Source organism: Phragmites australis, chromosome 18 (assembly GCF_958298935.1).
Source record: "Phragmites australis chromosome 18, lpPhrAust1.1, whole genome shotgun sequence".
NCBI lineage: Eukaryota > Viridiplantae > Streptophyta > Magnoliopsida > Poales > Poaceae > Phragmites > Phragmites australis.
In genome coordinates, this window is record NC_084938.1 from 22,554,203 (window position 1) to 22,565,992 (window position 11,790).

General features: G+C 45.2%; 1 protein-coding gene across 1 annotated transcript; it reads left to right on the forward strand.

Annotated features, from left to right (window-relative positions):
- The first annotated feature begins 7,686 nt into the window (after positions 1–7,686).
- LOC133899144 (protein indeterminate-domain 16-like) lies at positions 7,687–10,804 on the forward strand. The gene is made up of 3 exons (XM_062340097.1): positions 7,687–8,293; positions 8,442–8,844; positions 9,639–10,804. The coding sequence occupies exons 1-3, from the start codon at positions 8,155–8,157 to the stop codon at positions 10,552–10,554; spliced, it is 1,458 nt and encodes a 485-aa protein (XP_062196081.1). The 5' UTR covers positions 7,687–8,154; the 3' UTR covers positions 10,555–10,804.
- Positions 10,805–11,790: the final 986 nt, after the last annotated feature.

An 11,790-nucleotide genomic window follows, 5' to 3' on the forward strand; every position in this document is an offset into this window, starting at 1 on the left:
CCATTTGCAGAGGAGAGCAGTGTTTTGATGTCCAGGTCCAGAATCCCTAAACCTCCTGGTTCTTTGGGTTGTCACATGAATTTTCATTTAGCCAAGTGGTATTTGTACTTTGCTAGTAAAACCTGGGTCGAGAGTAGTTAAGTATTTTTAGAACCCCTCTTAGAATTAAGGAAAATGACATCATGTATGCTGGAAGATTGCTCAGAACTGAGTTCAGAAGGATGAGTCTGCCCCCTATTGTTAAGTATTTTCCCTTCCGGCTACTTAGCCTTTTTTCAAAACATTCTTCAACTGTTTTCCAGTCTATATTTCTTAACTTACAGTAATGTATTGAGATCCCTAGATAGCGTAGGGGTAGCTCACCCTTAGCACATCCAAATATATCCATATATTGATCAGCCTTGATCCTTCCTCTCGCAAAAGAAGAATAGTTCGGTTTTGTGAAAATTTATTTTTAGACCAGAAAGTTGTTCAAAGCTGCATAGCATAAGCTTTAAGTTTTTCGCTTTTTCTTTGTCATGGTCCATAAAAAGGATTGTGTCATTAGTATATTTAAGGATTGAAAGCCCATTATCTACTAGGTGGAGCACAACACCTATAATTTTTTTGTCGCTTTTGGCTCTCTCAATTAAGACTACTACATGTCTATGATAATATTAAATAGAATCAGAGAGAGTGGGTCTCCTTGTCGTAAACCTTTGTTGTTTGGAAATACCGACCAGTTTCTTCATTTACTTTAACTACTACACTTCCCCAGTAATATAAGTTTCTACCCATAAGTACCACTTAGGTGAGAAACCTTTCATACATAGGGTCTGTAGCAAAAATGGCCATTTCACTTTGTTGTATGCCTTCTCAAAATCTATTTTCAGAAGAACCACATTCATCTTTTTCCTATGAAGTTTGTGTATAGTCTCATGCAAAATGACCACTCCTTCGGGGATGTTATAACCCTTCATGAACGTAGTTTGCGTTGGTCAGATAATTTTGTCAGCGACACTGTTTACACGGTCAATAGCCACCTCTGTGAATATTTTGAAGCTTCTGTTCAACAAACATATGGGTCTATATTGTTGTATTCTGCAAGCATATTTCAATTTTGGTATTAGAGTAATTTTCCCAAAGTTTAGTCTATGTAGGTGTAAGTTCCCAGAGTGCAATTCATGAAACATTGCCTTCAGATCATCTTTGATGACGTCCCAGAATATCTGGTAAAATTCCATTGGAAAGCCATTAGGGCCTGGGAATATATTATGTTTCATTTGGAAAACCGCATTTTGTACTTCATTTTTCGAGAATGGGGATGTTAGAATATCATTTTCTCTGTTACCTGAGTGATGTTGTCTGTCCATGACTCTCACATGAAAAATGATTGTACTCAGGCAGGCCAAATAAATCCTTATAGTAATTTGTCGCATATCAATTTATCTGAGGTTCCCCCTCAATTCTTCCTTCGTCTTGATCCAAGCCGAAGATTCGTTGTTTCCTATGTTTGCCATTTGCAACTATATGGACAAAAAAAAGTGTGTTGTTGTCTCCTCTGAGGACATCATCAATTTTGGAACATTGGTACCATTTTGTTTTCTCTTCTCAGAATTTTTTTACTAATTTTCATTTAATTTGTTCTTAATGTCAATCTCTATATCGGTTAAGTTACATGTTTTTTATATCTTATCCAAATTGTTGATAATTGCCGGGAGTTTATTATTTTCTTTTTTATAAGTCCCGCTAGTGTGTTTTGCACAAACTCTAAGGTATCACCTTAGCGAGCTAAGTTTTTTTATCTATCTTTGTGTGGGAGTCTGTCCTTATGATGGTTGGTTCCAAATGTACCGTACTCTGTCTATGAACCCCTCCCGATTCAGCAATCCTAATTCGAGGTTGAAGTGTTTATGACCCACTGGAGGAACTGAATCACCAATATCCAATAAAATGGGAGTGTGGTTATACACTTTCTTTCGCTCCAGAGCATGGACATTGGCCAATGGGTATTTTACCTCCCACTCAGTAGACATTAAGACTTGGTCTAATTTCTCAAAAGTGGGGTTTAAGGTATTGTTAGACCAGATCTGATTTAGTTGGTAACAAATTGGCATCCATAAGATCTATCTGGACCCGAACGATGCCACGGGTCCATAGGCAATGCATGCCTATATCCATTGGTGCACCAATCACCGTAGAAATAGCCCAGATTGCCAAATAAAATGTTAGAACACTGGGGGAATTCCTAAAGTAGCACCCAAACTGAGTCAAGGTGGAACATGGGACTCGACTCCTCGGATGATTTCCACTCTCTAATAGAGATAGTGGCCCTGTGTTCTTTGAGTTAGAATTCGGCATCCACCATCTTGCTTAGCTCATCCGAATTCAGAAAAGCCACAAGATAGCTATCCACTCCATGTGGAACAACCTCTCAGTTCTTAGTCGAAGCGAATCCTTTGTTGAAATTCATTCTGAATAACCTCTGCAGATAATTGATTACATTTCACCTTTACCAAAGCCAAACGCGGTACCTAGAGGTTGACTCCAAAGTGTCCTGCTAGAAGAACTTGGAAAAAACCTAGTTTGTCACCACCAAAGCCAAACATCAATGCATTCGGTTTCGGTAGTTTTAGGATCGGGTACTTGGCTGAAAGGTGGTCGTCATGCTTGTTACAAATAACACAATAAAGCACAGCATCACACACCTCCATTGAGTGCCCCTTTGCCTTACAATAGAAGCAGTACACCATCTTTGGTTTTTTCTTGTTGTCCTTTGCCTCGAAAACTGAAGGTGCGGGTTTAGGGAAGGCAATCACGCCGGACCAAGCGGAGCTGCCCACTTCCGACGTCTTCGAAGGGTTTTGATCTCTACCAGGGTTGTGCCTTGTCTACTTGTGCAAAGACCAATGCCATGGCACCCCCTTGAAGGAGGACGGGCTAGGGGGCCTGTGCCAAATGTGCACCATGACCAGAGCCAGGTCTGGCTTGCGCCCTAAACCTGCCAAGATTGCCCACCACATTGATGTCAGCAAGCAACTGGAACACTGGTGTTCCTAGGCACACTAGCGTGATCAGACCATGTCATCTAAAGGGGAGGGACTTGCTGGCGACAGGCTGTCCAGTGAAGTATCGAGATTGGTATTACCCTGTCCTCCCATTCGGTTCCCAGTAACAACACTTTTGTGGGCGCCACCAGGAGCATTGACATGTCCCTGGCCCTGACCACCGGCACAAGAGTTGGAGCCGACACCATGGCTAGACATGACCTCCTGTGTGAAGGAGGGAGAAAGACTAGGAGGAAAACAACTAAGTTGCGACTGGACCTTAGTTGATTGTGGAGGCATAGGAACATTGCCGAAGGCAGGTGGTTTTGCACCATTGGAAACTTGCCTCTTGCAATTGGCCCCAAAAAATGTCTTTCCTCCTTCGGTCGTGTTGACCATGATCACCTGCCGTAATTGCCGTAATTTCCTTGGAAGCTTGATCTGAATATTGATAAGCCAACATGGAATCAGTCTTACTAGATTTCTGCACACTAAATGTCTACCTCAATTTGTCACTTAAAAGAAAATCCCCCAGAACCACTGATTATTGCGGCTGACATTTGGGGAGGGGACCTCGCCATGTCCGCAACAGCCAACCGCAACTCTTCCCATGCTCCTGTCACTAAGCGGAAAGTCCCTTCCGGGAACCACGTTGTTGCCGAGGTGTTTTGCCACTGCCTCAACAATGCATGAGGCCAAGGAGAACTCCCTCCCTCCCTCCCCCCAGTCGGCACCTTCCTCTGCGTGGAAGATATTTTCATCAAAGAATCCGGTGAAGCGAGCCACCTGGATGAACTCCCAGGTGGATAGGGATCGATCACCAGTGGCCTCTAGGTGGACCGAGCCCGGTGATCCGCCATCCATGCGACGCTCCTGATGAAGCTCCGGCTCTTAGCGGCCTACTAACGGACCCAATAGCATTGTCGGACCATCAACAAGCGGAAGCCGACCGACAGGGAGAAGAACTTTAGACTATGGTGGCGATCGACAGTCCGACGACATGCCGACACGGAGATGGGATCCGGAATTGCCTCCGGGAAATTCAAAATTCAAAATTCCAAAGAACATCTTTATCCTGGATCATTGTAAGACACTGCTTGTTCCGGGTGAAATTTGCAACTTTTCCTAGATCTGTACCTTTTGTTATGGCATCAGTGACTAGCTACCGTATCTGTATGTGTATTCATACAGCTGCTGATTGTTGTTTCAGTGTTCATCTTATGATGAGACATAACACAATGAAATTAATAGGCATCATATACACCCTCAATTGATTACAGGGATTAAATTTTTCTCCGAAATTTCGGTGAAATTTTGAAGGAAAACGGAATCTCTAATTCTGTAATTTTCTTCTACTCACATGTGAGACCCACAGGCCAGAGGACAAAATTTCACAAATTCTGATCTTTTCACCACTTAACGATAAAATTTGTAAAACGAAATTAAAATCTCTGATTGATTACACGAGGCCCGGATTCTGGGTGACAGTGTATCTTATCTGTAGCTCTCTCACCAATCTCATAATTCTCTGCTTGATCTCTCAAATAATTGAGTCTTTTTGAAATGAACTCAAATAACTGAGTCGCTTTCTAACTAGTTGCTTTGGAAAATCTTGTTAACCTTTTTTTTTAAAGAAATCTTGTTAACCTGATGACCAATAGTTTCAGGATATATAGTACTGCTACTGCATGTGAGTAGGCATGCTTGTTATACATTTCTGATCCATTTAATTACATGCATGCGTGATTGGTCTAGTTACTTGTCTTTCGGAAAAACCTAGTAGCAGTACAAACACAGTAAAACACAATTGAAGATGCATTTGCTATCATATACTATGAAGATATGAATGAAAATATGTAGATCTATATATTCTAAAATTCTTCTACTGTACATTCACCACTGAGATACGAGATCTTCTGCGCATTCTCGAAGCACATGAGAGGAGAAGCATGCATGTAAGCAAGGAAAAGATAAAAACAAACTATTGTCTAAATCGGATCTCCACAGTGCTGGTCCAACTAAAAATCTGTAATTCGAACGCTAGCTGTATATAGTAGTACAATGACAAATAAAGAGCGGCTATGTTATTCAACCCTCTAGTCGTTTTGTTCGGTCCTTCAAATCAAGATGCAGATATACAACAAGAATCCAGCATGCGCACGATGCTTGGCCAATCGAGAGCGTTTGAGCATGCAGATAAAACCTTCCATTTGGAGCCTAGGTAGCAGCGAAGTACCACTACTTAACTGGCAGTGGCGTTGCGTAGTGCTGCGTACCTTATTCTAATTGATCCCTTCAACATAAGTTATACACACTAAACAGTTGGTCTTATAAGCGTCCAAACCAATCATTCCCATGGGCTAAGCAAGACCTCACCTTCGAATCCTTTTAGGAAACATGACAAAGGCATATGTTTAAGACGGGAATCAGAAGACCAATCACGAGGCAGAAAAATGAAATAATTAACAAAGAAGCACCATGCATGCAGTTCAATCGAGAATAGACAGGTTATATATATATCAATCTGTTTTGTTTATGTATGCAATGCAGCCAATGCTGCTTCTGCTGTCCTTCAGGTACTCCGATACATGGCCGTCATGGTCTAAACGGGAGGCGTTGGCTATAAAATATGCAGCGTAACGCTGTACTGGCTGCGTTACGCACGAGGGAGCTGGCTGCTGGGTAGGGGTGAAAATGGTGAGGATATTTTCAGTCAGCTAGATCATAGGCTTTGGAAACAGTGGCTATCGGATATTATATGTACCTAATTTTAGGCATGAGAAAAAATTAATACAAGATGACTGTACTTGTCAAAAGTATACAATGCTATGTGTTATGAAAAAGTCTATTATGATTTTATTTAAAAACAAAATATTATATTTATAGATTGTTATATATTCTTAGATAAATAATACTGAATGCTCTTGTTTTCATATTTTAATGATCACTCTTTGTGCTTATTTTAATTGCACTAATATTGTTTAATAATATGCTATGTGGTGATGTAAATAAAGTAAAAAAATTCTATGTATCCGACTAACCAAAAGCTAATGACACTATTTGCTCTAAGTCTAACTCAAAAAAAAATTGAATATAATATAAGATAAAGAAATAATTTTTTGACACTAACCGTGTCTAACTTCGATTTAAAAAATACACAATATAATACAAAATTAGCTATATCCGCTTGTATCCAATAGAATTACACCTCGGCCTATGCTAGGTGCAGACCAGTAGCGCCATGTAGACGCCCTATGAGCAGCAAATGCTTGCACAACTACGTATGCACACCCTACTGTGAGACAGCAGCTGGATTGAAGAAAGGGTCAATGAGTCATGGAGCATGGAACAAATGTCTCTAGTACGGTGAATTAATGTTACTTTAACTTTCGGAAATATTATGAGATGAAGAAGTATACTGTAGTAGTAGTAGAGGTTAAGTTATTCAGAACCCAAAACCTATACCGTGAGTTTTGACAGTCATGTATAGTTGAAATGTGGCCAATTATGCAGGAATGGTTGTACACATTTCTATTCAAGATTACTAGCTGCTTTTATGACAAGCTGACAAAGAAGCTCAAACATATAATTTCTATGTACGTAGAAAATGATAGTTTCGTTTTTAAAAAAAGAAAATGATAGCAGAACCTAAATGCAATCTCGCAGCACTTGAATAGTTCCATTCTTCCTCTCCTTAATTTCTAGCATCAGCTCGATCGGTGCCTTGGCCAATATCTTCACTTGTAAGTTGTAATGTTTATATTCATATTTTTTGTCCAATTTTACCCGACACGATCAACTATTTGTAACTTGTCTGATTTTCCTTGTCGAACATCCCCGGTATTGAACTAGCCGTGAGATGTATGTTTATCTGATTCTGGGTTTTTTATTCACTTTTTTTTGGAAAACATTACATAACTTACGAAAAATAATTAACCAATTTAATTAGAATTAAAATATAAAAAATGGCGTTAATCTAGTAATTCCATTGGTTCCAGTTTTGCGCTGCAAGGTATCGGCGCCCTCCATTTTATATAAAACGAATTTCTCAATACTGCATAAAAATATTAATGTTGTAGCTATTATCTCTTTAGTATTACTTGAATTTGTAATAATAAATATATAGCTTCCGATTTAATCACCTGAAAATTACTTACCTCTCAATCACCTAAAACCGCAATAATGTACCTTAAAAATGTAATATTATATGAGTTGTCGGATGTTGAATTAACTGTGAAAAGTAATGGGAAAGTAATAAAATTTCAATGGCTTCAAAACTAGACACCGACATAATAAAATAGTCAGTTTCTTCGATTTAAAAATGTACTACTATCTCTGATATTTATAAAAAAAGTCTTTAATACTTAGACTGTCATATTACCTACGCAATTGTTTTTGTACGCTAATATTTCCATACCAAGTTACCAACTGTCATCAACCTTCCATCCAACACCATTTCTTCTACTGAACTGACATTCCAAGAAGCCATTATTATTTATTTGGAGTCCAGCCACAGCCAGAACCCCAGAACCACACCCAGCTCTCTCCACACCCCTCTTTACTTTGCTGCAATTGCAAAGCCACTGGACAATCAACCCCAGAAACCAATAAAACACCTACCAACTCCATCTCCTTCGTCCCTAACCTCCCCCCTCCCCCCCCCCCCCCCCCCGGGCATGATACAATCCTAAAGAAAGCTGCTGAACCTAAAGCTGGTAGAAAGCTGCCTCCCCTCTCCCCTTTGGTGTTGTCTGTGCAGCAGCAAAGCCAAAAAAACAACACTGCTCCAAGGATTCCTCCCCCTCTCTCTCAAAATTCGTAGCTGTACTCACATCTCTCCCCCTTGTATTTATTCATCCCTGTCTCTCATCTGGCCAGCTCATATATCCCAGTGATCTCCCTCCCTCCCCTCCCGGCCGGCCGCTTATATAGAGATATCTCAATTCCATTGGCCCAGTCCCATCGCGCGCCCTGCAGGCTTGTGATCACAAGCAAGAACATACATAGATTTGCGGGAGAGGAGAGAGGGGAGCAATTATTTGCTTTGATTTGGTTGAGGTGGCATTACGGATTGATCTAGCAGCAAGAGGTACAAGTGCCGGTGTAAGTGCAGCGCCTGAGTGCCACCATGTTGAGTTCTTTCGCTCCGACGGCCGTGACGCCTCCGGAGGGGGCCGCAGCGCCAGCGGAGCCGTTCCGGTCGCTGCAGATTGCCACGGCCAGCACCGCCGGAGCCAAGAAGAAGCGGCGGCCAGCCGGCACTCCTGGTAAGCGCCTGCCTGTCTCAAGAAACATGCATCCAATTACACACACACACCACGTAAGTGGATAAAGAAAGAAAAAAAAAACCTTTTTAATTGCTCTTGCTCGTCTCGTGACAATGGCGATGGCGCCGCGGGATGGACTACGGAGCAGACCCTGACGCGGAGGTGGTGTCACTGTCTCCGCGGACGCTGCTGGAGTCGGACCGGTACGTGTGCGAGATCTGCGGGCAGGGGTTCCAGCGCGACCAGAACCTGCAGATGCACCGGCGGCGGCACAAGGTGCCATGGAAGCTGCTGAAGCGGGAGGCCGGGGAGGCGGCACGGAAGCGGGTGTTCGTGTGCCCGGAGCCGAGCTGCCTGCACCACGACCCCTCCCACGCCCTCGGCGACCTCGTCGGCATCAAGAAGCACTTCCGGCGCAAGCACAGCGGCCACCGGCAATGGGCCTGCGCCCGCTGCTCCAAGGCCTACGCCGTCCACTCCGACTATAAGGCCCACCTCAAGACCTGCGGCACCCGCGGCCACACCTGCGACTGCGGCCGCGTCTTCTCCCGGTAGGGCACCATACTGTCTACGACGGCGTGCTGCTACTGCGCGCCGTACTCCTTTCTTCCCTTAATTTATCAGTCTACCACTCATTGATCAACACCGGCCGGCCATTAGACAACAATTAGTCCAATCTTTTTTATTCCTTTACAAGATTTGGCAAAATGAGGGCTCCAGACTCCAGAAAGGCGTGATGATTTTTAGGGGAAATTTAGCGGGGTCATGCTGCCTTTCCAGGCCTCAACACCTTTATGAGCTCATCTCTCTCATCTATAGCTAGCTCCCTCGTCTCCTATCTCTCTTCCTTTGGCGTCCGTCAAGAGGAGAGAGAGAAGACGGCAGGTAAGGGACATGCACAATTCCCGATGGCTGCCTGTATCAGTGTACGTGTAGTCGCGTACACGTACGTCCGTTGCTTTTCGCATTTGTTTCTGCTGCCATGGGCGTCTGCTGGCCGGGTAGCTACTCCGCTTGGCTCTTGCAGTGCTCCATTAAATGCATGCCCATCCATGAACCAACCAAACGGCCCGAAAACTCACGCCGGCCTGACAGGATCGCAAGACCCCCCTGATCGTCTTGTTGGCTTCTCTCGATCACGCATTGTTGTCACCAAGCGTCTGGATCGGAACCACCCTTGGAACCAAGCAGATGCATAGGCATACTGCATAGCACTCAGCTCGCACATACAATACAGCCACCACTTCACACTCCCCACACGCACGCGCGTTTATGATCCTGATATGTATCACATCGCTTTTGGGTTCGAAGTAACGTGGTGTGATATGATGCGTCGGTTTTACAGGGTGGAGAGCTTTATCGAGCACCAGGACACGTGCAACGCCGCCCGGCCGCGGGCCGAGACGTCGTCGTCGCCGGCTAGCGGTGGAGGTGGGGCGGCCGGCGCCTCCACGTCGCAGCAGCAACGGCAGTTACATGCCGCGGCCGCGCTGTCGCGGACAGCTTCCAGCGCGAGCCCGTCCAGTGGCGGTGACCTCGTGGCGAGCCCGGCCGCCTGGCCTGGCCCGGCGATGGCGAGCCCCACGGCAGCCGCTGCGTACCACCGGTTCGATCCGGCCGCGCTCTCGCCTCTGACGCTGTCGGACCGTGCAGGCGTCCACAACCTGGAGTTGCAGCTCATGCCACCGCGCGGCAGCTGCGCGGGGGGAGGCGCTGCTTCTGCTGCCGTCGGGCGCTGCGCTTCGCCGCACTCGCCTGATGCCGTTCCTTCGCTGGGCGCCGACCCGATGCGGCTGCAGCTGTCCATTGGGTTCGGAGGCCCACGCGAGGACAACGTGCTGGCGCCGTCGGCCGCGGCGGCGACGAAGCTGAAGGATGAGGCCCGTGAGCAGCTGCGGCTGGCGATGGCTGAGAAGGCGGCGGCGGACGAGGCTCAGGCGCATGCGAGGCGGCTGGCGGAGCTGGCCGAGCAGGAGCTGGCTAGCGCCCGGCGCATGCGGCAGCAGGCGCAGGTGGAGCTCGGCCGCGCCCACGCGCTCCGCGACCACGCCGTGCGCCAGGTCGACGCCACGCTGCTGCAGGTCACCTGCTACAGCTGCCGCCACAAGTTCCGAGCGAGGGCGGCCGCCATGAGCTCCGAGGTGGCCAGCTACGTCTCGTCCGTCGTCACCGAAGGCGGAGACGCCGAAGTCGACAACGACGAACACCACCAGCTCAACGCCGACGACGTGCCAAGCCATGCTAGGAAGGACATCAATTAGACAGCAGCTAGCGCCATGCCGATCATTTTTTTTGTTCAGCTTGCCCTCCCCTCTTGGTTTTGTTTTAGCAATGGAGCTGCTGTGATGTGCTGCATGGTGGTGTAATTAGATGCGGTGATGATATCAATAGCTCTAGACTCCCATGGCTGCAGGGCAGGCGAAGCTAAGAGGGGGGCCTAATCTAATTGTGACATGCATGGAATCTTTCGGTTGTTTGCTTGCTGTTGGATTTTTCTGTAATAACATTTTGTTCGATCAGGAGCATTTCGGCTGCTGTGCAAGGAGGGAAACCGATAAAGGATGGTAGCCCTTGTCAGTATTTGAACTACTAACATCTTCAGAGTTTGCACTGTGACAGATTTTTGTCACTCTCCTGTTACATTTTGCAGCAAAGAGAAGTGGCTATGGAGTGGGAGAACTAGACTGTTGATATAGGCCCCTGGATTGCACAAGTACATAAGGGAATGCTAGGTCGAAGAAAGTAACACAGGCAGTGGTTAACGCACGGGAACACTCGAGGAACACACGAACATAGTGGGGCATATTTTCTGGCTTGTATTCTCTTGATTCGTTATAATGCAAACTCTGGACATAACTCAACAATATAACTAAAAGCTAACAACTAGCCTAACGGACTCCTGGATACGTGCTACTCGCATTATCCAAATTACTCGTTCCACATGTCGCGCACGTAAGACTTGGGAACACTAACACACGCACGCACAGAATGCCATTCAAACATGCATGCACCTGGACCTCTAATCTCGGCACACTAGACAACATGCAAGTGACCACGTCTGGATTATTGCTAATATTTTCTCCTAATCTAGACTGATTTCAAATATTTGACTCCAACACTGTTACAGAAACAGTTATCAGTATTAGCTTAAAAACACCACCCGCGATAGTTTTTAAACCAATACTAATTACTCGACACTGATAATCTAATTTTTAAACAATACTAATTACTCGACACTGATAATCACAGATTATCAGTGCCGATTTATGAACTAACACTAATAATGAGTATCAGTGCCAGTCCATACTAGGGAACCGACACTAATACTCAAATTATCAATGGTACAAGCCTGATAGTCTCCATATTAGTATCGGTTTTTTACCATGAGCCGGCACTAATGGCCCCTCCCCCTGTACAGAATCTAGCCACTGCCAACAATAGCACAAATAATATCACATACATCACAAATAGGAAAATAAACACACATTCAAGTTTCA

What these genes read in the sequence shown, in the direction of transcription:
- LOC133899144 (XM_062340097.1), top strand. Translation starts at nt 8,155, where the DNA reads ATGTTGAGTTCTTTCGCTCCGACGGCCGTGACGCCTCCGGAGGGGGCC. An exon ending in GCGGCCAGCCGGCACTCCTG is followed by an intron (nt 8,294 to 8,441) that starts GTAAGCGCCTGC and finishes ACTACGGAGCAG; the next exon opens with ACCCTGACGCGGAGGTGGTG. An exon ending in TGCGGCCGCGTCTTCTCCCG is followed by an intron (nt 8,845 to 9,638) that starts GTAGGGCACCAT and finishes TCGGTTTTACAG; the next exon opens with GGTGGAGAGCTTTATCGAGC.